The sequence below is a fragment of the Stigmatopora nigra genome, chromosome 2 (assembly GCF_051989575.1).
Source record: "Stigmatopora nigra isolate UIUO_SnigA chromosome 2, RoL_Snig_1.1, whole genome shotgun sequence".
Classification (NCBI taxonomy): Eukaryota; Metazoa; Chordata; class Actinopteri; order Syngnathiformes; family Syngnathidae; genus Stigmatopora; species Stigmatopora nigra.
This window is the reverse complement of record NC_135509.1, coordinates 10,515,942-10,541,073: the sequence shown is the minus strand read 5'-3', so window position 1 is coordinate 10,541,073 and position 25,132 is coordinate 10,515,942. Positions and strand designations below refer to the sequence as shown.

The 25,132-nt window shown below is 38.2% G+C and overlaps 2 protein-coding genes across 8 annotated transcripts in view; one reads left to right on the top strand and one right to left on the bottom strand.

Moving 5' to 3' along the window:
- Positions 1–1,348: 1,348 nt before the first annotated feature.
- Positions 1,349–24,550, top strand: LOC144208552 (ethanolamine kinase 2). 4 transcript variants are annotated; one of them, XM_077734496.1, is made up of 9 exons: positions 1,349–1,543; positions 2,591–2,844; positions 3,479–3,613; positions 5,594–5,742; positions 6,212–6,295; positions 6,571–6,731; positions 7,514–7,587; positions 10,896–10,991; positions 24,535–24,550. In XM_077734496.1, the coding sequence occupies exons 1-8, from the start codon at positions 1,418–1,420 to the stop codon at positions 10,957–10,959; spliced, it is 1,047 nt and encodes a 348-aa protein (XP_077590622.1). In that variant the 5' UTR covers positions 1,349–1,417; the 3' UTR covers positions 10,960–10,991; positions 24,535–24,550. The 4 variants fall into 4 exon arrangements, with proteins under 4 accessions (XP_077590622.1, XP_077590605.1, XP_077590614.1 ...); XM_077734479.1 differs by lacking the exon at positions 24,535–24,550 and adding an exon at positions 21,150–23,766; XM_077734488.1 differs by lacking the exon at positions 24,535–24,550 and adding an exon at positions 15,987–16,098.
- LOC144208529 (transcription factor SOX-6-like) overlaps positions 14,618–25,132 on the bottom strand; it is a 59,990-nt gene continuing 49,475 nt past the window's right edge. For 3 of the 4 annotated variants that reach the window (XM_077734442.1, XM_077734433.1, XM_077734450.1), the window contains 5 exons: positions 24,493–24,743; positions 21,143–21,251; positions 19,898–20,068; positions 18,346–18,559; positions 14,618–16,996 (listed from right to left, as the gene is read on the bottom strand). In XM_077734442.1, coding sequence (XP_077590568.1) covers positions 16,681–16,996; positions 18,346–18,559; positions 19,898–20,068; positions 21,143–21,251; positions 24,493–24,743 — 1,061 coding nt within the window. In that variant the 3' untranslated portion in view covers positions 14,618–16,680. The remainder of the gene's footprint in view (positions 16,997–18,345; positions 18,560–19,897; positions 20,069–21,142; positions 21,252–24,492; positions 24,744–25,132) is intronic. The other variant, XM_077734458.1, reaches the window with a different exon arrangement.

Sequence of the window (25,132 nt, the reverse complement as noted above, 5' to 3'; positions counted from 1 at the left end):
GATGACATGCTGTACATCATGGGGACATGATTGAAAAGAAAATTGAATCCTTTTTTGATGTGCTAAACTTGTCCATTAGTGCGTTTGCACACAAAGCGTTAGTGGAAATGACAGTGGGAATTGCAGGGGGCCTCCAAAGGGTGTGGCGGCCATACACATTTAAAAATCGTACGATCCCCACCTTACAATGCCAATAAAGGCTTTCTATTCTATAGGTGATTAGAGCGCAAATATACAGTATGGATGTTAGAAATGACTTTTTACTTGATAAAATGAAAAGCCCTGATACCGTAGATTGTGCTTGACTCCATTAAAAAGTTAAAACCGCTATTAAAGAACTTGTTTAACCAAAGTCGGCTTAAGGAAAAGTGAATATGTGTCCTACTGAAATTATGATGAACTATTCTGAGAGCCACATTACCAACTATGACAGAAAAAAATATCTCTTTGTTTTTCGTACTATAAAATAAGAGGAAATTAGATTTAAAAAAACAAATATTTTTCCAAGTTGTATTTTCAAATGACAATGTTAAAAACTATAACTTTTAAAACAATTTTAAATACAAAACAAGATCAGTGGGTCAAGTTCAAGTTAAAATATAACATTTAATTTTTAACAATGAATTGCATAGCTCAACTTTTCCATAGGGCAGGTGTTTTCATGTCACTATAAACCATTGCAAGATAATGCATTTTATGAAAATTAATTCGCAACCCATGCTAACATATAAACAAATCAAGACAAGTGTGAATCCCAGCATTGCTTGAAAAGAGAAACAAATGCTTCTGTAACCTTTTAGTTTTCCCCCGGGGAGTGGTCCCATTGTCAATGATTCATCCCGAGGATCAAAGGCCTTAAAAAGTACACTCGTCTATCAGAATTCTAGTCTCCGTGTTTTCATAACGACGGCAGTCTACGCGTGTAACAGATTTATTTCAAAACACACAAACTAAAATGAAATGTGATGTGCATATTTAATGTAGACATTCTTTGATGGCGAGCTTGTTAAGTATTTGGAGCAATTGCTGTAAAGCATGAAAAGAGCAAACATCTCAGTTAAATAATTTATAAAATGCACTTTGTTTATATAGTCACTGGATTCAGCTTTACATGAATTAGTTGGGGTACATTCGCCCCCCAAAAAATATGATACTATCCATTTCAGCAGTAGTCTTATGTGTATTTAATGTATTTATGTATATAAAGTGATCCTTCCTACCAGTTTTTTTTTCAAATCTTCCAATAATCAGCACAAGGTTGCCTTCCAGGGATGTTTGTTAATCAGTAAACTTGTACTAGTATGGATAAGGAGAACATTGGCCTCTGATCAGTACACTAGATAGTTGGTTCAGTGGACGGGTGCAGCTTGAACGCACTTATGTACGAGTTGAAAGTGTCCATTGAGCAGACGTGGAAATGAAGAGGAGCGCTGAACTTCTCCACATGGACGTCCAAGTAGACGAAAGTGAACCACGCGCATCCGTTCTGGTGCTCCTCAAAAAGCTGAGACCTCACTGGAGTCAACAAGATGTCCGCATGAAGGCCAGTTTGCCTGACTTTCCAGTACTTTAACACAATGTTGTGTGCGTCGTCTGTGTTGACAACTTAGTTATTCTTAAACAGTATGTATCGCAATCTACTTATTGTGGAGATGACTTCTTTGCTACATCATGTCACATCCATGTTTACTACGTTGAGTTTCACTTGACAAATTAGAACTGCTCTATGGCATGAATTTATTTATTGTGTGCACACAGTAAGGTGGTTCGTAAAGACAAAGGACAAGCACACAAGGTTGGAAGTGCGGAAACCCAGAAACTCACTGTGTCGCCATGTTGGTTCAATCACAGTCTGAGATAGAGTTTATGTTTGTTAGGTGACATCGCATCATCTGGCTGACCTCTCCATCTGCAGTAGGTCCGCTAAAGTACACACCCAGACCGCATGTAGCCCTAAATCACGTATTGTGCTTTGATTTATTTGGGCCAGAGTGTTGATCACGTATGAGTGATACCTGCTCTGGGATTTCTGCTAAGAATACAAAAGTGTGAGTAGTGTGGACACTGTGTCATGTGTCATGTCTGCAGGCACTACGATGTGGAGGTTTGACTGTGCCCTATTCATTTTCAATGATGTCAGAAACCTCAAGGGTGGAATTGGTGTCTTTAGTGCTTGAAACAAGGGCTCTTTGCTGTTTTCACTGAAACTCCTTCAATAAGCCAGGTTTTTTTTTTTTTAATGCCAGGATTTCTTTTTTTTTTTTTTAGTCAGTGCGCCTAATTCAGGGTAAATAGATGAAGCGGAAAAACTATCCACTTTACACCTTTTGTTTTACGGATTAAAATCACATTCTTTTCCCATGCATGTTATGGCTAGTTTTAAACTGATACTATCATTCGGCTCCTGGTGCCTAGACAAACTTTTGGGGGAAAAATATTTTCTTTTTATGACCAAATTATCAATTTATTCATTTTCTGGACCGCTTGTCCTCATGAGGGTCGCGGGTGGACCTGGAGCCTATCCCGCCGGACTTCGAGGGGCTGTTAGGGTTAGACGAGGGAGAATTCTGACATGTTTGTTTGGTCGCAGGCATTTACCGAAGGCATCACAAACCATCTGCTGGGCTGTTCCGTGGATGAGTCCGAATGCTTATTGGTGCGAGTCTACGGCCACCAGACTGAGCTCTTTGTGGACCGTCAGCGAGAAGTGGAAATCTTCAAGCTGCTCCACGCTCACAGCTGCGGCCCGCAGATCTACTGCACTTTTCAAAACGGCATCTGTTACCAGTTTGTCCCAGGACACGTTTTGGAGGACAGACTGCTTTACCAGCCCTCAATCTATAGGTCAGAACAATTCATTACCCAAATATATTTGTTAGTATAAAACAAAAGAAATGTAGTACTAGTGTTGCTGGCAATAATGCAGCCCAACAAGTAGAAAAACGAGTTACATAAACTGCAATATGAGTAACAACAATAAAGTAAGCAATGATAATTACTTGAAGTATGAAATGTATTTCTTTTTAGACGTATGTATTGTTTTATGAGTCAACATTACGGGAATAAATAGCTCGAAGCTAGAACAAAAAAAGTGATGGATGGCATGAGACTTTTGTCTGTTTCGTCACTCTGTGATTTCTTGACATTGAGCAGGTAGGAACAGGTCAGCTAAGAATCAAGCTCAATCACTGTTTTAATAAGTTCAAGTTTCTTTTGTTAGTGTGTGGAAAGGAATGTAAAAGTTTAGCAAAATATGCCTGCTGGTACTTTTTTTGAATGGTTACTCAACTGAGGCATTGTGCAATGTATTTATATACATGAAAATTTCATTATGACTCTAAATTGTATGACTTTGGGAATGCTTAAGGCAAGAAATCCATTGAGTTACGAATTCAAGTTTAGCAACGTTGACAGACACAAAACGTCGTTGCAGAGAAAGAGATACGGCGAGAATAATGCCTGTTCTATTCCCCCACAGATTAATCGCGGCAGAGATGGCGAGAATCCATTCCATTCGTCCACCCAACGTTCACCCACCTGAGCGTCTCCTGTGGCTCAAGCTGTCTCGTCTTCTCACGCTCCTGGAGAACAGCGGCAAACTCGGCGGACAGAGGTAATACAATGTCATTTTTAGCTTTGACCATTGAAAAACATCAATGATGGATCCCAAAATGATAACATTTACCCAGAAGGCTTAAAGACTGGTTATGTCAGCTGGTGAATGGAATGAGCTCCACCAGGCAGGTGAAATTTGTGTCTAGTGGTTCGACAAAGTTTGGCATGGTATCTTTTTGCTTGTTTCTTGAGGTTTTGCATTGGAATTGAAGCTTTAAAAGCAAAATGGATGTGATGTTCGCCAAAACTGAGGCGCCATGAAAACCTGGTAAAATCCAAGGTTATAAAACTATTTTTTTATTTATTTTTTGCCAGTTGAGTTATTTATTAAAATGACTTGAGAACCAATTTCTTTATATATTACAAAACATTTTCCTTTGCAAAATTTATTTTTATTTCTCCAAAAATATGCAGGCAATTCAATACTTAACATTTTTTTGCTGTTAAAATGAAACAATATTAAATCACTCAGTCGGGGATACATTCTTTCACTCATTTTATTGGCTATCTGTTTTTTGTCGTTGTCATTTTAATTAGATAAATATTTGTCGTAATTCCTGACTCAAATCCGTTCTTTGGAATAGAAATGCTCCACAACAAAAAACGGATACCTTGACATTCAAGTGCAACCACTTGTATGTTTTTTTTTTTTTTTTTTGGTTAAATGCTGTCGCTTGGTTAATTTTGTAGGAGTAAATTCTCAATCGTCCTCTGTTTGAGTAAGGCAAATGCTGCAAAAGTGGCGCAATTAGGAGACTGTAATACCCCTGCACGTTGCTACTCCTCAGCCATGTTGCGCCTCTCATAGAGGCCCGATAGACGCTGCTATACCGAGACATAACAAACCACTATGAACGCTTTGCGTGTTAATGTGTGTGCTCATGTGTGTGTGTGCATGTGTATTCATTAGTCTGTGCCAGGAGAGGCATCAGAGGCACTTTTGTACTCTTGAGCGTGAATGTGATCTTCAGAGGAAACGTCCAAAGAAAGAGCAGGAAGATGGTGCACCTGCAGAGGAGGTCTTCAGCCTCGGCGCCACCCGCTGCGCATAGATAGGCGGATTGCAGCTGCAACACGCACACACACGTGCACACGGAGGGCAAGAGTGCATGCGAAAAAGGCCTCCCGCTGGGTCCCTGGCATGCGCTGGCGCAGGCACACAAGAGTGTAAAGAAAAGGCAACGTGGTGTCGGAGTCATATGTAAATAAGTTGTATTGAGGAACGGAGGAAACTCCTGCTAATGAGCAGGAGGCGGACGCGCGCATGCTGCCCAAGAAGATGGCGGTGGGTTCAAAAGATTCGCCTAATCGACGCACTTGAGCTGAAAGGGAATCAGGCGGGTTTTTAACGTCGGGATTGCGGTTAACACAGGTGATAGACTGGAACTGAACGAACTTTAAATGTGGATTTTTAGTCGTTAAGCCGTACAGAAGGAGGCCCAAAATTGGTGTTCTAAAGAAAACACTCATAAGATCTTTAAAATCAACATTTTTAAATGTCTTTATTGAGAATTCAACTATACGATTCTTCAATGTTGGTGGAGTAGTGGTGATTTGCAAGTGTTTGAAAGAAAAACAACAATACTAGACTATTTTTTTCCACATTTGGAGGTGGGCTTTGGCCCAGGGACCTACGATTGAAAAGAGCCCATCGTTCTGTGCCTTTCTGAGCGTGGCTTCTTGACTTTTTCACAGTTCTACTCGTGTTTGACACGCCTACTAAATGTCAAACCACTAAGAGAAACTGACTTTAAGGGCTGAATTTTTAAACATATCTTACCCCACTTTGTACCGCTGTGCCACCGTTCCCAAAAGCTCATTTTCAAGTTGTTGTGAGGACAGCTTTTCACATCGAACACGCGATGCTGCCCACACGTCTAAATTAAAAATGTTCCGAGTACCGAGAGACATTTGTGCCAATAAGTCAAAGCAAGATTTTCAACCCAACTCATTTTCTGTGGCTTGTGTCGTCCTGCAGTTCTTCATCCGGCCCGCAGTTGCCCAGCTTGGCGAGGTTGTCGACGGAGGCCGAATCACTGGAGCGACACCTTTCAGCATTGGGCTCGCCTACCGTGTTGTGTCACAATGACCTCCTGACCAAAAACATCATTCACGACCGCGAGCGTGGTGAGTCGGCTTGGGGGCTGCACTTTCTGGGACGCTGTATGAATTATTTTTACATGTGGCCATGTCGCTGGGCGCCAGCTTTCGCTTATAATTAACCTGCATGGATACTGCTGACAATATTAAAACACTATGGTGGCTTTATGTGGAGGGAAAAAGATGGTGAAGCAATCAAAAGTGCACACTTGGTCTATGTGTTCAGTAGGATTGTTGAAAAAGTGGATTCTTTTATCAGTTCAGTAAAAAAATTGCATAAATGTATGAGTTTGACGATGTTATGTTCTCCATCTTCTTGTGTCCTACTATTGGCTGGCCACCAATTCAGGGTGTCATCTGGGATAGGCTCCAGCAACCACTGCGACCCTTGTGACGATAAGCAGTTTTGAAAATGAATGAATGAATGAATGTATATATATGTTTTGTTTCCACGGCAACTGCATCCCATTCCCTGTCTCCTATCATTTACCTTCAGGGACGGTGAAGTTCATTGATTATGAGTACGCTGAGTACAACTACCAGGCCTTTGACCTTGGCAATCATTTCAATGAGTTTGCAGGTGAGTTTGATGTCTGATATAATCAATTCATTGTTGCCTCTGTAGATTTTTCAGGTTTGAGAATAATCAAAACCTGCATTTCTATGAGCTGAATTGCCATGGTTTTGATAATACGGCACAAAGCCAATAACATCGTTTCTAAAGGAGACCAACTGTCAAATATTTTTATAAGCAAAAAGTAAAGACTTTGATTGGCGTTTGTCCCATAATTTTCTGCTCAAAGTTTCTTAATGTGCAAGTCCTTTCCTCAAACCAATTTGTTTGTTCCTTGATAGGAGTGCAGGATTTGGACTACAGTCGCTACCCGAGCAAGAATCTTCAAAAGGACTGGTTGGAGGCCTACCTGCTCAGCTATAAAAACTGCACTGGGCAAGAAGTTGTCGTCAGCCGGGACGAGGTTACCCAACTCTACGTGCAAGTCTGCAAGTTCTCCTTGGTGAGAGACAACTTAACATTTGGGCTGTACGATATTGGGAAAAAAAATGACTTGGCAATTTTTGGAGGGTGTAATATAATATTAAATATTGCGACGTTAACAATTGAAGGTTTTTTACAAATGTGCAATGAATGTAAACATAAAAGGCAATGAACATTGACACTTTTGTAATGTTAAAACTAAACATACCAAATGGAAAACCCAGTTTGTAATCCTGACCTAAGTTTAGGGCAATTGAGAAAGAGACTAAAGTGTTCATAAAAGTAGGAGATATATCTCAGGAACAATGGCCTCTAATCTGTGAGTATTGCATATTGTAATGTCGCGGTTCAAACGGGACATCATTCAGGACTACTTTCCCACACAACAAAACTTGTTTGAGACTGTGAAATTGTGTGAATGTCTGAAAAATGTAACCTAGTACAACTGGGAGTGAGATGTAGACATGGTGAGTTGATTGGAAAGCGACAAAATGAAAAATGAAATGACTTTACATTTTGCATGTAATTGTCATACTTACTGGACCATCAGATTTGAACATGCTGTTATCACCTAGAAATGACATGAGAGGGACATTTGCAAATGACGTGGACCTTTTTAAGAATAAAGCAGAGAGAAAAATGGAAATCATTTTGTGACCAACTAGGAAGAAATGGCTTCAAACTAGGAGGCTAGGATACTCCGTACTATTCCGCTTTACTTTGTCCTCTTAAATGATAGAATTTTCCTGCAGACAACCTTTACATATTATACAGCTGATTAACAAACTTTTCTCCAACCAGGCATCAAACTTCTTCTGGGGTTTGTGGGCCGTCCTCCAGTCTTTCTACTCTTCAATTGATTTCGACTTCCAGAGGTTTGTGCTTCCTTTTACTTTTTCACCAGTACACTAAAGTAGTAATCTCCACTTTTTCATGCTGTACCACAAATTCTTTGAAAAAAGAAAAATGGGGGACTACTATAAACCACAGACACGAGGATAGCTTTTGTCCTTAGTCTGATTGCTATAAAATACATCGCACCAGACACTGATGTCATCTAAATATTTGGTTGCCATATGCCGTGTCACTCTCTAAAAGAAAAAATAGTTGTCTTTCTTATGCTTGCTCTTCCGGGAATATCAGGATTCAGACTCTAAATTACCCTATCCGTGCATACACTCTAAATAACTATTGTGTCAGATAACAGTTGATCTTGCGAGACTGGTCGCCCATTCTTCAGACTTTGCATGCTTTGCAGTTTTTTTCAAGCATTAATGAGAGAAAAATGAATTTTTAGACTTCTTAATGGTAGACTTGTAAAAGATCTAAAGACCCTTTGACATTGACTGTAAAAAGTGGCAGTTTTTAAAGGGCCCAAGTTTGCTTCCCGTTTGGCTGAATCTGCGCAAAAGACAAAGATAAATGCAGCATATTATCCTAATGCGCCATCACATTTGTACTAGAGCTATAAAAAAATTCCCTCCCAATAACTTTTCATCTGGCCCGCATGAACTACTTTAATGATCCAAATCGCTATTGACACTAGGCCGCCTCCCCCCAGTTAGCCGCCTGGGAGATCAACAGCAGCGCCCTTGCCTCATTTGGAAGTAGACCCCGAGAGGAAATGTGATCCAGAGCGGAGTTGAGGCACAGTGGCGCTATTGTTCCCCATCGCCCGTCGCTCTCGTGTTTGCATCTCTCCAAGCCCACCACCACCACCACCACCACCACCACCAACACTGGTGGGGTCGTCTGCTCCCAGCTTGCCCCCGAGTGAGTGCTCAGTCCTCGGGTTGGGTTACCTTCATTTCAGTGCTAGCAGTTGCCAAGCAAGACGGGAAATTGACAGGATGGAGAGCGTGCTACCCTCCCTGCCCCCTAAACCCAAATACACATGCAGCAATTCCTTCCCCAACTTACAATTTTTCTGATTTATCATCTGTCGCTTGCTTGATTTTTTTTACACTATTTTATTTATTCTTTGTGTGCTTTCCAATATTTGGCATTATGGCAAGCCAATTGGAAAAAATACATGGGTTTCTACTCCATAATCCACTGGTATGTGGTTATTTCACTATAATCTAGAAATAAAAAAAAAAAAATTCCACCCAGTTGCCCTAAAATCATATGTTATGAGGTGATAGTATCCTTGTTCATGACTGCAACTCTAGTCAACTGATATGTAGAAGCTTCCAAAGTTGTGCAACTCCATTTTTTTACATTATGCCCAGTCAGCATCAGTTCTTAGGTTTCGTGTCTCTGGCGTCTCTAATGGCAGAACTTCAGAAAAACGCATGTGTAGTTCCTCCACAATAGTTTATTGTGCCTGTACTTCACTATATATGTGTGTTCATGTGTCACACATTTAACACATGGATGCACTCTAGTACCTCAAAGTACTTTAAAAAGATAGCTAAAGGGCCAAGGTCACACTCAAAGTTGGGGCTAAGTATTCGTGAAGCCAATGCGAATAAATGTAAATGTTGTCTGAAGTTATGGAAACGTGCACGTGTGCGAGTCTGTGTGTGTGTGTGTGTGTGCGTGCATTGCCTCCCACTGTTAACCCTCTGAGCCAAATCTCCGCCGACTTCCCAACGAGTGACAGGCGTCTGTGCGGCCTTGTGCTCTAATACAAGCCAGATGTGCATTGTGACAATAGGAACGTCTTGACTCCATTTTTTTTTTTATGCTTCGCTCACTTGTGTGGACGTGCGTGTGTGCGTGCAAGTCAGGATAGACGTGCAGCGCCACTGGCTAGACAGACCTGTTATTTTGACAAAGACATTGTTAAAAGGAAAAGAACAAGGAGGAGGTCCACCACTGTGGATAGTCAAGTCCATTTTTGCACAAAAGGGTATTGTGAAAAGGAATAGCTGCTTTTCATTTCTTCCCTCAACAAAAAGGGTTTGGTTTCAATCGCGCAATCCACGTTAAGTACGCCACTTTTTGAGGTGTCAGCTTGGATAAAAGAGCACATGATTATGATGGACACTGAAACTGAAGCTTCAATTTCAATGTAAAATGTGCTATTAAAGACCCTTTTTTTCCCACCTTAAAGGGTGGGCAATTTTTCTTTCGCAGACAATATTCTTTATTGGTATTTGCCATCTTCCTTTTGGAATGTGACAGATTGAATTGAAATTAAGAACTGGTAAAACTGAAAATGATCACATTATTACCGTATATTATTTTTGAGAATGCACTAAAGTGTCCAAAATCAAAGATTTTTAGCAATTCTTAGCTACGTGCGGCCATTGATTTGGAGATTTTTTGCATCTTCATGGTGCTTTAAATACACAAAGCATTTTTTTGTCTAAAAGTGTCGCGTGTACCAAAAAAATAAGCAAAAAATTGCACTTTTTTACCCAAAAAATGCGACCCCCAGTTAGAAAAATTGATTATTTTTCTTAAACTGGAGCCCAAATTCCAATATCAAGGGCGGTAACAACCTAGAGCTGTAAATTTGCAAACACTAACACACACACACACACAAATTCTCAGAAAAAGTAATGTGTGAATAGAAACATTGTTGAATAGGTACAGTACTGAACGAAAGCTCATTGTTAAAGTGAAATCTACCGGTAGACATTTTAAAGTGTGAAGTTAGTAAAAAAAAAAAAATCTCTGCACTAACACTGAAGGTGAATTTTAATTAAAAAGCATGTAACAAAATGGGCCGAGAACATTCTTTGAGATGTGTGATAATGAGACAGCATGGTTCCCTTTGTTTCCATCTTCACCTGATGCTTTATTATTGAGAAACACAAGTGCAGTCCTTGCGAACATACTTGCTAACATTGACCAAAAGAAATGTATAAAAAAAGTATTTAGAAAAAGAACATGTGGTCTAAAACTTGCAAAGTAGAACAATATCAATAACGTGTGCTCTTCTAACATGTTCGAAAAAATTTGTTTTGCAAAATTCAAGACGCCAACGATGATCTGCAACGTTATACACTGATACACAAAAAAAAACCTGAATAATCGCAGCTAAACAAAAATATGGTGAAAAAAATAATCTTTCCCAACACTTACTTCATTGATTTTGTGACCCCAGAATTTCCATACTCGGAAAAAGGAAGTTATGCATTTTGACTGAACCCTTTTATACATTAAAAAAAAATGACTAAATGGAATATAAGACTCGATGAAATGTCTGAATGTGTTCTTTTTATTTTTCTAGATATGCCATGGCACGACTCAACCGCTATTTTCAGAAGAAAGAAGAATATTTTTCATTAAAGTAAAATGAAAGGAGGGCAGGAAGATGGCCTTTGTGGTAAGCACTTTTTTTTTTTTTTTGCTGATTTTTACCGATCGATGGTTCGTTTCTTGAACTCCTGAAATCTGCGTCACCCTTATCTGAAGAGGCCAATGTAAAAGTATTTATGAGCCTCAGCTTTAATTGTTTCGAAAAATGTATCTCCTGAAAAGTTGTTAAAACAACCTGTATTCATTAGTTGTGGTCATTCACGACGTTTTGGGGTGCTTCAGCACCAATCGACACATCTAGTGGCAAAATCCCAATTTTTTTGTACATTCCGATGACTTAATTGTATTTTTCAGTCCAATTTAGTTAAAAAGAATATATGGAAAGACAGCAACCAGTAACATAAAGTTGTGGGTCTCAAATGAAAGGTTTCGTTAACTCTCTTTATTCAATGTGTCGCTGTAACGATGTCTGGCGAGTTTGTTTAATCGTCCCGTCAATGCCGACTGTGGTACCAATAAAAAAAAATAAAAAAAAGAAAGAAACCGCAATGCTTCTCAAATTTAACAGTCATCATTGGGCTAAACGGATGAGATGCTTTCTTTCCATGAGCACATTGTTTCCAAACCCGCCATGTCTGCATTGGCCTAAACATCATCACAAAGCTCTTAATCACACTTAACTTCTCTCTCTCCCACTCTCACAATGACAAACAACTCTAAAAGAGAATAAACAAATGAAAATAAAGTTTTCATTATTTTACCAACGTTCTAAACAAATCCCATCATTCAGTTAAAAAAAGCCTTACTATACTATGTCGTTTTTAGGAATAAAAGTCTTACTATACTATGTCGTTTTTTTAAGAAAAAAAGCCTTACTATACTATGTCGTTTTTAGGAATAAAAGTCTTACTATACTATGTCGTTTTTTAAAGAAAAAAAGCCTTACTATACTATGTCGTTTTTAGGAATAAAAGTCTTACTATACTATGTCGTTTTTTTAAGAAAAAAAGCCTTACTATACTATGTCGTTTTTAGGAATAAAAGTCTTACTATACTATGTCGTTTTTTTAAGAAAAAAAGCCTTATTATACTATGTCGTTTTTAGGAATAAAAGTCTTACTATACTATGTCGTTTTTTTAAGAAAAAAAGCCTTACTATACTATGTCGTTTTTAGGAATAAAAGTCTTACTATACTATGTCGTTTTTTCAAGAAAAAAAGCCTTACTATACTATGTCGTTTTTTTAAGAAAAAAAGCCCTACTATACTATGTCATTTTTAGGAATAAAAGTCTTACTATACTATGTCGTTTTTTTTTAAGAAAAAAAGCCTTACTATACTATGTCGTTTTTAGGAATAAAAGTCTTACTATACTATGTCGTTTTTTTAAGAAAAAAAGCCTTACTATACTATGTCGATTTTTAAGAAAAAAAGCCTTACTATACTATGTCGTTTTTTTTAAGAAAAAAAGCCTTACTATACTATGTCGTTTTTAGGAATAAAAGTCTTACTATACTATGTCGTTTTTTTAAGAAAAAAAGCCTTACTATACTATGTCGTTTTTAGGAATAAAAGTCTTACTATACTATGTCGTTTTTTTAAGAAAAAAAGCCTTACTATACTATGTCGTTTTTAGGAATAAAAGTCTTACTATACTATGTCGTTTTTTCAAGAAAAAAAGCCTTACTATACTATGTCGTTTTTTTAAGAAAAAAAGCCCTACTATACTATGTCATTTTTAGGAATAAAAGTCTTACTATACTATGTCGTTTTTTTTTAAGAAAAAAAGCCTTACTATACTATGTCGTTTTTAGGAATAAAAGTCTTACTATACTATGTCGTTTTTTTAAGAAAAAAAGCCTTACTATACTATGTCGATTTTTAAGAAAAAAAGCCTTACTATACTATGTCGTTTTTTTTAAGAAAAAAAGCCTTACTATACTATGTCGTTTTTAGGAATAAAAGTCTTACTATACTATGTCGTTTTTTTAAGAAAAAAAAGCCTTACTATACTATGTCGTTTTTAGGAATAAAAGTCTTACTATACTATGTCGTTTTTTTAAGAAAAAAAAGCCTTACTATACTATGTCGTTTTTAGGAATAAAAGTCTTACTATACTATGTCGTTTTTTAAAGAAAAAAAGCCTTACTATACTATGTCGTTTTTAGGAATAAAAGTCTTACTATACTATGTCGTTTTTTCAAGAAAAAAAGCCTTACTATACTATGTCGTTTTTTTAAGAAAAAAAGCCTTACTATACTATGTCGTTTTTAGGAATAAAAGTCTTACTATACTATGTCGTTTTTTTAAGAAAAAAAGCCTTACTATACTATGTCGTTTTTAGGAATAAAAGTCTTACTATACTATGTCGTTTTTTTAAGAAAAAAAGCCTTACTATACTATGTCGTTTTTAGGAATAAAAGTCTTACTATACTATGTCGTTTTTTTTAAGAAAAAAAGCCTTACTATACTATGTCGTTTTTAGGAATAAAAGTCTTACTATACTATGTCGTTTTTTTAAGAAAAAAAAGCCTTACTATACTATGTCGTTTTTAGGAATAAAAGTCTTACTATACTATGTCGTTTTTTTAAGAAAAAAAGCCTTACTATACTATGTCGTTTAAAAATAAAAGCCTTACCATTCGTGGTCATTTTTCAAGAAAATGACTCACTAAATTTGTTGTCTTTCCTTCCGCCAGCAATGAGCAATTTTTGGTCCAATTTTCACTTTACCATTTGGGATTTGCTCCCTAACTGGAACTAATAGCAATTGTTTACAGTAAAATAGTGCTAAAACTTTCAGTTTATTATGTCCAGAAAATAGAATTTCAATACAACCACAATGGCATTCTTTGTGGAATATGGTTGCGCTCACCAAGGCTGCAGCTGTATCTTTTATTTGAACAATCGTGTAAGACTTTCAGAAAGTGAGAGCACCCCCCCCCCCCCCCCTCGCCACCCCCCACCTGCCCCCGTCTGACACATGTAATATTTAATTAGTAGACTATCACACTTGAAAGGACCCAAGGACTTTGCCTGAAAGACGAAAGAATCGGCCTTTTGTCCATCGTCATTTTGCAGGGGAAAAAGTGCTGTAGATTTTCCTCTAATTGCATTAAAAGAAAAGTATAGACCTTTATGCCGCTTTTCAAAACACACACAGTGAAAGCTCTCAAATGCTTTTTTTTCATATTTAATAAAACATTCTTTTGTAAGGGTATTGCATTTAGATGGGTGTTATTGTCAAAGATTTATCAAGGCTGCTGACCCCCGCTGTTATGCCAACGCGCCTCATCACTGCGACGCAAACTAATGTACACTCTAACTTGTTTTAGACATTTTTTTGAGTCCTTTCAGCATTTGTCACACATGGCAATGTGTCAAATTAATCACTTATTTTAACACATTATCATTTTTGGCAATTCTCCAATGGGCTTTATAATAATTCATTATCCTCACAGGGGTCACGAGGGGTGCTGGAGCCTATTCCAGCTAAATACTCAATTGGTGGCCATTTTCTCCTCAATGACACATATTTTCATTTTAAATTTTTATTGAAAATATTTCAATTCTGAACCTTTAATGATCCCATTGGAACAAAAAGAATGCCAAAATGTTAAAAATACTTTCTATTTATAATTTAAAGGTTAAACAAAAGTGTTAAAAACTGAATTCAAAATAATACACACACACCCCAAATCTGCAGTTTTTATTTCATTTCTTTTTTTAATCTTTGATTGTCTTTCTCACCAGTATGATGTGTACTGACATTTTTTTAGAGCCACAGCCGGCTAATAAATACAATGAAATGTTAAAACGCACCATTTAAAACACAAATAATAGTCATCACAGGAAAAAAAAACTGTGTCTTGATGTTTAACAGAGGCCTTATAAAAGGAAAAAAAAACTGCTGGCCAGACTACAATATGGGACCAAGAACAATATCATCTCAGTCAGTATTAGAAAACAAAAGAAAAGTCAATTGTAAGCTCTATCCAGTGCTTAGGATGTCTTGGCTGAGCAGGATTTTTCCTGTCCTGCAAGGGATGCTCAGATTCAGATTGTAAAGCCCCTATAAATAATATATGATTCATTTTTAAAAAATGCCCAAAACAGAGGTAATGAGTGTAGAAATGGAAGTGAAAATGGCAGAAAATGAAATATAAAATAAAACAAACGTCACACCAAAAGAGGGAAAAAACAAAAGTGCTCAAATGTGGGTGTTTTAATCAGACTATGTAACTGTCAAATGCAGTTTTATAATGTAATATTTTAGAGAAAACTTTAGTTTTTTTTGTAATTGTGGGGTTTTGAATACTAGCATTGACATTTAAATTTTGGCTAAACCGTTACATGGAAGAAATGTTTAATTGGAACAGTTTTTCTTATTCCATTTTAATTTCAAATACAAGAAATGCATCATTTTGAGCACTGATGTAGAAAAAATTTGATATTGACATTACCTTTTCCCCCGTAAAAATTCCCAAATACATTGCATTATTTTTTTAAATTCCCCCCCAAAAAACTTTACAGTAAAAACTGAAGGGATTTTTTTTTTAACATTAAAAAATTATATGCTTCAAAATGTTTATAATCACAGCATGGAACATTGAAAAAAAAAGTCTTCAAATGAAAATCGAGCAATATTCTAATTATCAAATGCCTTCGTTAATAAATTATTATGAGCAATGTATGCCAGGTAGAAAAAAAACAAGTGAACCAGAACTGATATTCAGGGTAATTTTTTTTGTTTGTTTGTTTTTGTTTTTAAACAACGCATGCCCGGGGTAAGTGATCTCTCATATGTTGAGACAAATACAGCCACCACGAGACACAGAAAAAAACATTTTTTTTCCTTTCGTACCTATGGAAACACAATAGAAAGTACAGTGATGAGAAACTCTCTTTATCCTACAGTAATGCCATCATGCTTGTTCAATTTTAAGTGTTGTAAAATATAGCAAAATGGCATTTAGGTTGAAGGAATTCTGGGTAATGTGGTAGATGACATTGGAGCTGAGAAGTTTTAACGTATAAGACTTTTTTTTTTCATTTTTTTGCAGCATTTGTCGAAGTTAAGACTACACCATAGCAAGTGAATGTGAAAATAAGTTTGGCACATTTTGTGTAAAATCTGTAGCAATAACATTAGGAAGTAATATTGTGTAATTATGGGATTTGCTCCCTGTTTGTCTGACAGTTAAAACACTTTACATCTCTATCATTATACAAAAACAAAACACATTCACAATCTGGCACATCATACCTGAGATGGGATGTATGTATACTGTATATTTGTAAGTCATTAGTATCATAAAATAATAATAAAACAGATGTGCTGTGTTTGTTTGAGACATGAACGTAAGACTATAGGATTACAAGAGATAGGATTTTTTTTTTGTTCTTTCTTTTTTTTCATATTAAAACTTTCAAATTGAAATTTCAAGTTGTGCCAGTCCAGAGTTTATGTACAGGCAACACGCCCGACCAGCGAAAATCAAACCAAAATAAAATACAATAAGTCATAAAAACATCAAGATCATCAAAAACCTTAAGTTGGAAAAAAATGACTCCATCTGCTCACTCCTTTTTTTAAAACACTTAAGACCAAATAGCTGCAGAAGAGTCCATGCAAGTTGATGGCAAAAAAAAAACAAAAACAACAACAATGCAGTCACATGACACCGGGATTGTCGCATTTTCCGGCCTGTTGTCGTTAATGTTGTCTTCCAAAAAGTCAGGAAAAAAAGACTTAGTCTAGTCGGCGCTAATGTCCCGCTGCGTCTCGTGCTCGCTGCTGTAATCCGACTTGGGCTCGTCTTCGTAGTCTTCGAACATGTCCGTGTCGTCGTCGCCATTGGTGGGATGTCCGCCTATGTCCAGAGCCGGCACGTCTTTGACGGAGTCGTACGCGCTCTGAATGACGGGGGGAGCCGGCTCTGGGCTGGCCGAGTTGCTGGAGCAGTCCGAGGTCAGGTGAGGTGAGGACGTGGCGGCCGTTGCCATGGTGATAGAGCCTGGGTAGACCCCCATGCCACCAGGGGTGCTGCCTAAGGCAAGGGGAGCCTGAGGCCTGTCAATGGAAAATTGAATGATTAAGGGGAAACATATTGAATGCATCATAGTCCACGACAATACAATCAAAACAACAGCCAGGCTAGGGATTTTTTTTTTGGGAAAATCCAATAGATTTATGAATGAGTTCAATAGATTGAACTAAAGACGGACAGGGCTGCAAAATGAAGTGATTTGTTTTACAAAGACACGCAGTGAGCTCTGCAATTTTCTCTCTCCTGTATCGTCAATTAGCGCCATTCATTCTGACACTTTTTATGTGAAACACTGAAACAAAAACAGCAGAAGCGGTCTTGTTGAAAAGGGCGCTGGCTTGGTGGTTTGTTCAGTCGGCGCAGTCTTGATTGAAAGCACAGGCCTCCTTCAATGACAGGCTTCTCTTTGCATTAGCTTGACCACACACGAGCACGCGCGTAAAAGTGTGTGGTCAATGTAGCGTTCAAAGGCCTGCTTACTTTTCATATTCCACCACGTCTGTCTGACTACGTCCAAATCCAGCCACCACAAGCTTGCCGCCATTGTCCTCGTTTTAATAAATGACACGCTATTAAAAATGACTCCCGTTGACAGCCCTCTGCTAAATCCATCCGTGAGACGCCGACGGCTTTAAACGTGTCCCGGGGCCTGGATTCCATTAGGACAATGCCACTGTTTTCTCCTTCTACGGCACAAGCGTGTGCTTTTAACAGGGAAAATAAGGAGTTCAGGGAATTTGTAGAAAGTTGGCACTCTACTCCAACAAATAGACGCAAGTCTGAATATTTCTTTTATTGTCAAAAGCTTAGTGGCGGGGGAAAAAAGGCCTTGTGTGAAGAACAGTGTGACAGTTCTGCAAGCCTCTATAATTTTAATGTGCCTGCGTATTATAGTGTATACAAAAAATAGCCAAGCAAGCATTTAGAGCATGGGTGCTCATACTTTTTTTTAAACTCCAAAATCTACTTTACTTAAAATGGGTTGCATGCTCACCACTCAGTTCAGAGTAACGACTCATCACCACCAAAGTGTGCCAAATTAAGGCATAATTGCAGCATCCGTTTGAGGTGTCAAAGATCAATGTATCACTTAATGAGCAGCTGTCACAGCTCATTTATGTTAAGGGAGGATGTCACACATAAGATCCCTATTAGCCTGATGATTGTTAGTATCGCACATGTTGCAGTACTAACGAGACTTTGTTCAGACCCAAAGGAAGTCCATAGACTGGATAAAATCTTCCTGTCATGTGATCTACTACAAGTACCTTGGCAATTGACGTATTAAGCACACAAAGTACTCTATTGGAATGCTAAAATATAAAATCCAAGGTGATTCTACAAACCCAAAGCAACAACTTTGTGGACTCACCCGACAAAGAACTGCCTCATCTCCTGGCGTCGCGAGCGCATCATCTGTTTATACTCGCCGATACGCAGCTTCTTGCCGTCTATGATGCACGTCCTCTTGGGTCGCGGTTTGTACTTGTAGTTGGGATATTTCTCCAGGTGGATTTTACTGAGGCGGGCCTGTTCCTCGTAGTACGGCTGCTTCTCCTGATTGCTCATGGCCTTCCAACGGGAACCTGACGACAGACAGCCGCAAAACCTCAGTATTGCAAAATCAAAGCAAAATCTATTGCCTTTTGCTAACTAAAGTAAACCATGTGCAATGGTTGTCATTTTCTTGGGTAGTAGAGTCATTATCGTGTTTTTTTTAAACACAAAGCTGACTGTAATTGTTTTGTCTTTTGAAACTCAACACAAAGTGACATGTGATTGTTTTGTGGTTTTTGAAAACAAAAAGCAATACAATCAGATATTTTTTAAGGATTTTTCAAAGCTCTGTGGTCAAAGTGTTTGGATAAACATTTACACCACAAGCTGTCTTTGTTTTTTTTCTGAGGAATTTGAAAGCTGTGGGTGGTAAAACTTCTTATGTAAGTGAAATCAAGAGAAGTTGATTTCAAATTTCAAACCAATGTTCATAGTGCTGCTAAAAGCTACTAAATTTAGTTATTTAAAGAGGTGGAATCTTCACTATAGATTTATTTCTAAACATACAGTTACAGCGCTGTTTTTTGTAATCTAAAAAATGAGCATCGACTTTTGCATCAAGTCAGAGGCCATCCAGTCACAGTAATACTGTCAGTTGTTAATAACATTAAGACATGTTGAGACACACAATCAGAAGCCCGGACATTCATCGTCCATCTGCACAACGCTAGTCGATGTTTATCGCCCAATGACCTTCCACTTTTAACACTAGCCGTAAAAAGAGCAGCAAGAACTCAGCTGTGTTATGATGCCAGAGAGATGTGCATTGTACACAAATACAAACATTGCATTCTCCAGTTTTAAACAGACTTCTGCTTAAATGCTGATTTCACCCAAAAAGTCACTTGGTCAAGTCAAGACTTGAATTGGTACTTGGAGGTCAAAAGTTGAGGTTTTCTGTATTTATGACTGTACATAAAATATGTGACTAAATCGGACCTTTGTTAATATCTGCTCCAATGTAGACCGTCACGGTGGTCCAGCCTGTGAATAATGGTCTAAGCCACCACGGTTGTGGAGAAAAAAACAGTGTGTGAACCGTGTCAGTTACCAAGCCTGGTTTGGAGATACTATCATATCTTTGACACTATCTACCACACATGCTGGATCATATGTCAGTCGGCTAATCGGCCTTGAGAAGCGAACCTAGCGCGGAACTGGAAATAATCCAGTTTTTTTCCCACACAGGAGTAGTAGTAGTAAACTAGCAAATTTCTGCTGACACACAACTGAACCATTCCCAGAACCATGCCTGTTCAATTTCTACATTTACAAAATTCAGGCTTTTTCAGCCAAGTCCATAAAATGCTGTTAATATGTGACACAAAGCATTGTCTAAAAAGTAAATAACAATCCAGCACTCTTACCTAGAATCTTGCTGATGTTGGAGTTGTGCATGTCCGGAAAGGTCTGCAAGATCTTTCTACGTTCATCTTTGGCCCAAACCATGAAAGCGTTCATAGGCCTTTTGATGTGTGGCTCATTGTTGCCCCTACCACGCGCCTCTCGAAACACGCGAGCCTCCGACATGTTGCTTCCTGTAAAAGGGGGAAATGTAACATATTTAATAAGAATAGGAGATGGGTCTCAAGCTGTAAAACCTAATGAACAATACTTTTAGGGCCCTCCATTATCATCTGTCATCGTCAACATGTATAGACACACCCAAACAAATCTTGCCAGTAAGTTTTTCCCACTGGAGAATAAAAATTCACCGTTCCCGCAATAAACAAAACAAAATGTTCAAGAGGCTAACATGTTGACACTAGAAACTCTGTTTAGTTTTGCTTTGTTGAGCTTCACAATAAATATTTGCACGGGTTAAAGACCTGATCGAGACACAGCCATGTTCTTCTTTGTAGCTTTGCACACACACAAGCTTCTTTTGCATAGAGACACTTTCACACATTTTTACCATTGGAGCAGTCGCCTTTTTTGGTAAAATGTAGAAGGTTCAATTAGTGGTAAATCCATTCATAGTAAGTTACCAGTGAGTCTGACGAACTTTCCGCAACTAGTACCAGGCGTGGAAGAAGTATATTTTCATTCACTCATATGAAAGTAGTAGTACTTGACTTCCATATTTTAGGAACACTATCGGAAATTTAATTAATATAAGCTAACAGTAGGAAAGAATAGATAGCCAACATTACATTCGCTCAGCCTCCTAAAACAGGTTCACATATGAAAATGTGCAGTGTTTAAATAACAAATAAATTGTACATGTCGGCATTTGATTGCAAGAAGCTATATATATATATTTTTTAGGGTGGAGGGGCGCAAGACAATCGGGGGAATTGCCACTAAACATTTATGTAGGTGACAACATCAAACAATAATTGTTTTCAAAAAGGCCAACTAGGGAAATTTTGCTTCTTCCAATATATTTTTCACCCTTATAGAGGGCAAAAAAAATCTGTAATGTGCTTGGAATTTATCTCTCTCAAATAGTATGGAATTTATTTTTGAATGAGGATGACACTTGACTCAAGCTCTATTTACTGCATGCCTTTTCTTCAATGATGCACCATTTACAGGGATAGAAACCACACTATTAGCCTATACCCACATCCTGGGTGAGCAGTGATGTAGAAGAACAAATGTTATCTCACCATCCAGATCCTCCGGTCTGGTCAAATCGATGACTCGATGGACCATCTTTCCAGCATCCTCGCCAAGCTTGCCCAGGTGATGGCTCAGAGTTTCGTAGTGCAGACGCTCCTGCAAAGCCAGAAAGAAGACCAGAAAAACTGTTGGTTTAAATCGTGCTTATCATGCTTATTTAATTTCAGGTTATTACCATCATTAATGTTATAGAACATTGCTGGTTTATATTTTTTAATCGATGTACGCATGTCTTTTTTGTTGTTACCGATGTCAGCCCAAAATTCTACTGAATTCCCAATGGAAAAATGTCTCAACCTTCTTTCCTATAGTCTGTATTTTTATCCGAATTTGGGCTGGACTTTTCTCATTTGAAAATCTTTGATGGTAACGACGATAAAACTAATTGCCGGGTTTATTTTGTTCATATGTCGCTGTGGTCTCACTTGGGGATCTAATATGAAGTTCCCATCATGCACTTGGAGAAACCAAGAAGCAGCTAAAATGACAAACGTGCGGTGGAAAACATGGACACGCTCCGCTACTCTGCCTTCTACCGTCCCTCCTCCTCCTTTTTCTGGTGACAGAGGCATTTTGTTTGACGCAAGAGATGGTTGCCGGGTGAAGTCATGCTGGCAGAGTGGCTGGAACTTGTGGGCCACGCCGTATAGAAACGTGTGTTTAAGTGTGGGTGCGTGTGTTGGTGTGTGTGTGTTTGGGGGGGCCAATGTCAGCACCACGACGGGGCTGTAATCAGGGCGGCCGCAGAACATGTGCCCGGGCCGCGCTGTGCTCACCGCAAGGACGCCAGCGCCTAACAAAGGCAGCACACAAGAGGATAAGAAAGATGAAGAGAAGAAGAGGAAGGAAGGAATGGAAAGTACTTCAACCAAGAGGCGTATAGTCAAGTTGACAGTCCATTATTCCTTTTCTAAATATAGGATTGAAATTCCACCTAATGTAGTGTGAGTGTATGTAAAACAATTTTGCAAGTAAATGATTTGATCTTTTTACTATATTGTGCCATCATTAGCATGGCACCGAGTTAAACGATTATGGGTATCGAAGCGTACAAAGGAATAAAGTGCCGAAGCTGTAAAATGAGTCCTTTTCGAGCTCTAATGTCTAACAGCTGGTCGCTTGACCGATTCCATACAGAAAAAAAGTATTGGTCCAAAATAGGTCCGCTTTTTTGGCCTTTTAAAGAACTGATACTGTATCGAATTGTCATGAAATTAGTTACAACTAGCAGCTCCAAGGGTTTATATGTAGGGCTTTCTTTTTATCATTGAGTTTCTATTGAAAACAAACAAAAACAGATTTTGTTCTGAAAAGTTTGTTTGGCTTTTGAAGAGAATTTGAAAAAAAATGCCTTCGTCCTCCATCCTTTATTTAACACAGGTATGAATTAGAGCGAGATGAAGATAGAAAAACAAAAGCGTATGACTTGAGTGAGTTGACTAAACAAGCCTTCCGTAAATTAAAAGTGATGAAGGACACGTTACGGTGAGGCGGCCAATTCAGTCGACCATTAATTAAAAAAGATGCTCACAAAGACCATCAATCCTTTTAAATGTTTCATAAACAGCACTCTTCATGTTAACTTTTCACTCAGAACGTTGTTGACGCGGTCAACAAGCATTTTGCACCAATAAATCCCATCATTTTTGCATGCTACTATTTCCCTCTGAGCTGCTGGAACAAAACTCAGTCAACCTTTTAAAAAACTGAATTGAATTGATAAAAAAGTAAAAGGCACAGAAGCCTGGTGCTTGCTCATATGCTCACATTCAAAAGCCATCAATGCTTAAATGATTCAAAAAGCGACGCTCTTATCATCTTCCGCTTCGGGCTTCTTAGAAAACTCACCTTTTGAATCAATTTGATATGCTTAGAGTGACTATGGGGAAGTCATTATTCTGATTCGGTGAACAATAGCAATGGATATTTAAAAAAAAAAAATGGAACAGCACTTCTCTAAATGGGCCGCTCAACTCTTAAGTGGGTTTTAGTGCGGATTCTTACGACACGTACGCCCACGCACACGTTCAGGCTATTTCCATTGTGTTTGGCAGCCACCATTCAGAGGAAAGCGCCCTAAACGTAAGGCAATTCCCTAAAATATCTCTAACTAGCCGGGCATGTCGTCTACACACCAGTTAGAATGACATGGCACATACACAAGATCACTTTCGGCTCTTCGTTTACGTTGCTTAGGCAGGAACTATGTTTTGAAATCAGTGAAGGTCAGGTTCAAAAGGTTTTAAGGGGAAAAAGACCAAGTTGGAGGTGTGAAGTCATGTGACTAGTAGGTTCCATCTGTGAATTTTAGAAGATATATTTGTAATTATATTTGAGGTGCTGTTGTTAGGTAACCAAAATTCAACAACAAACACCAGCACGTCTATGGTTATGTGGTTAGGCAGTCTTTAATGACAATTAGCGTGCCAGTAGACTCCAACGTGTGGTTGCTCCACAATGTTGTCTGTGTGCGTTTATGTTCCAAATAAGCAAGTCAATTATTTGTTAAGATCAGTCTGCAAATTTAAAGGTGCTCTTACATTATGGCAAGATAAGATAATCATCATATTTGCAATCGTGACATATGGCTAATCCATAAGAAAGTCTTTTTGAATCCATTCATATATTGCAGATGGCTCCAAAATGTTTTATGTATCCATTCTTATGTACAAGTAGCTTATTAGTCTGTTCTTCTTTGAATTTTCGATGATACTTAATAAAGATTTTATTAATGTAAGCTGTTTTTTGAATGTGTAAAAGTGTTTATCAACAAAACCACTAGACAAAATCAACTAAAAAAAGAATAGAAAATAACATTCTGCCGCATTTTTGTGAGATTTTCCAGAGGGGTAAAACAAAACAAGTCCAGGAAAATTTAAATGAAATAAGTGCATCAATCGTGACCTACTTGAGCCGGATCGGTTCAAAGGCTCCGTCCCCTAAAATATTTATGACCTTCCTAATCCTCACCCGCCGGTCTAATCATGCTTGTCCCGCCATGTGATTGCCCTTATTGGAGACATCTTTTGGGTAGCCCAAAAGAATTAGAAAAGTGGCGGCCATGGGTAATTAGAGGTGATCATAAATAAGGGGAGAGCCCAGAATCACAAACTAAAATATTACATTCATTAGTCTGCTAGTAAAGCCCTTCTTTTGAATACTCACATTAAACATGGCATTGGAACCTTAGAAAAGTGTCCCCACTACTATAATAGTGGAATGAAAAAATTCATGCCACACAAACATGCAGAATAGTAGCCCAGATGGTTCCACAAAATAAAATAAAAATAAATGAACATGGAAATTCAAGTACACGCTTATTATAAACACAACTCACCTTGTTGCCATTGTTAAGACTAATATTGCTCAATGCTGACAGCTTGGCCTCCAAGTTTTGGTGTCCGGGAGGTGCTGCATGATGATGAGGGTGATGATTAGGTAGAGGTGGAGGAGGAGCAGGTGCCTGCTGCTGGTGGTGGAACTGCTCCCTCTGGATCTGCTCCCTCATACTTCTGGCCTCCTGGATAGCCTTCATTACGGCATCCTGGTCTCCAAACAATGCTGTGGAGTTCAGGTTGGAGAGGATGTCTAAGGACGGAGGTTGACGAGGATAGGAAGACTGTCACATTCACACCAGTCTCCAGTTTTCTGACAAATGTTCACCAGTTTGTGTTGCCAATCTGTCTTTACTTGGGGTCAAAATATCTTTATAAATGGTCAGAATTTTCAAGCTAATAATTGTACCAGGGCAAAATAAAACTTTCTGTGGGTAATGTAAAAGTAAAAAAAATCCAAATATTAACCCAACAGAAATGATTACAGCAATAGCAGTGTATCATTCTAAGAAACAGATTTTTGTAACTTTGCCACAGTTACATGTTGTTGTCGTAGTTGTGTGTTTTTTAACTATTCCCCATCTTTTCTACTCACAAAGCAGATGTACATGTAAAGAACAAGGAAGCGGGTAAATAAAAGGA

Coding starts and splice junctions, on each gene's coding strand:
- LOC144208552 (XM_077734496.1), top strand. CDS start 1,418: ATGAAGAGGAGCGCTGAACTTCTCCACATGGACGTCCAAGTAGACGAA. Junction 6,732..7,513: donor AAGTCTGCAAGTTCTCCTTG/GTGAGAGACAAC, acceptor TTCTCCAACCAG/GCATCAAACTTCTTCTGGGG. Junction 7,588..10,895: donor ATTGATTTCGACTTCCAGAG/GTTTGTGCTTCC, acceptor TTATTTTTCTAG/ATATGCCATGGCACGACTCA.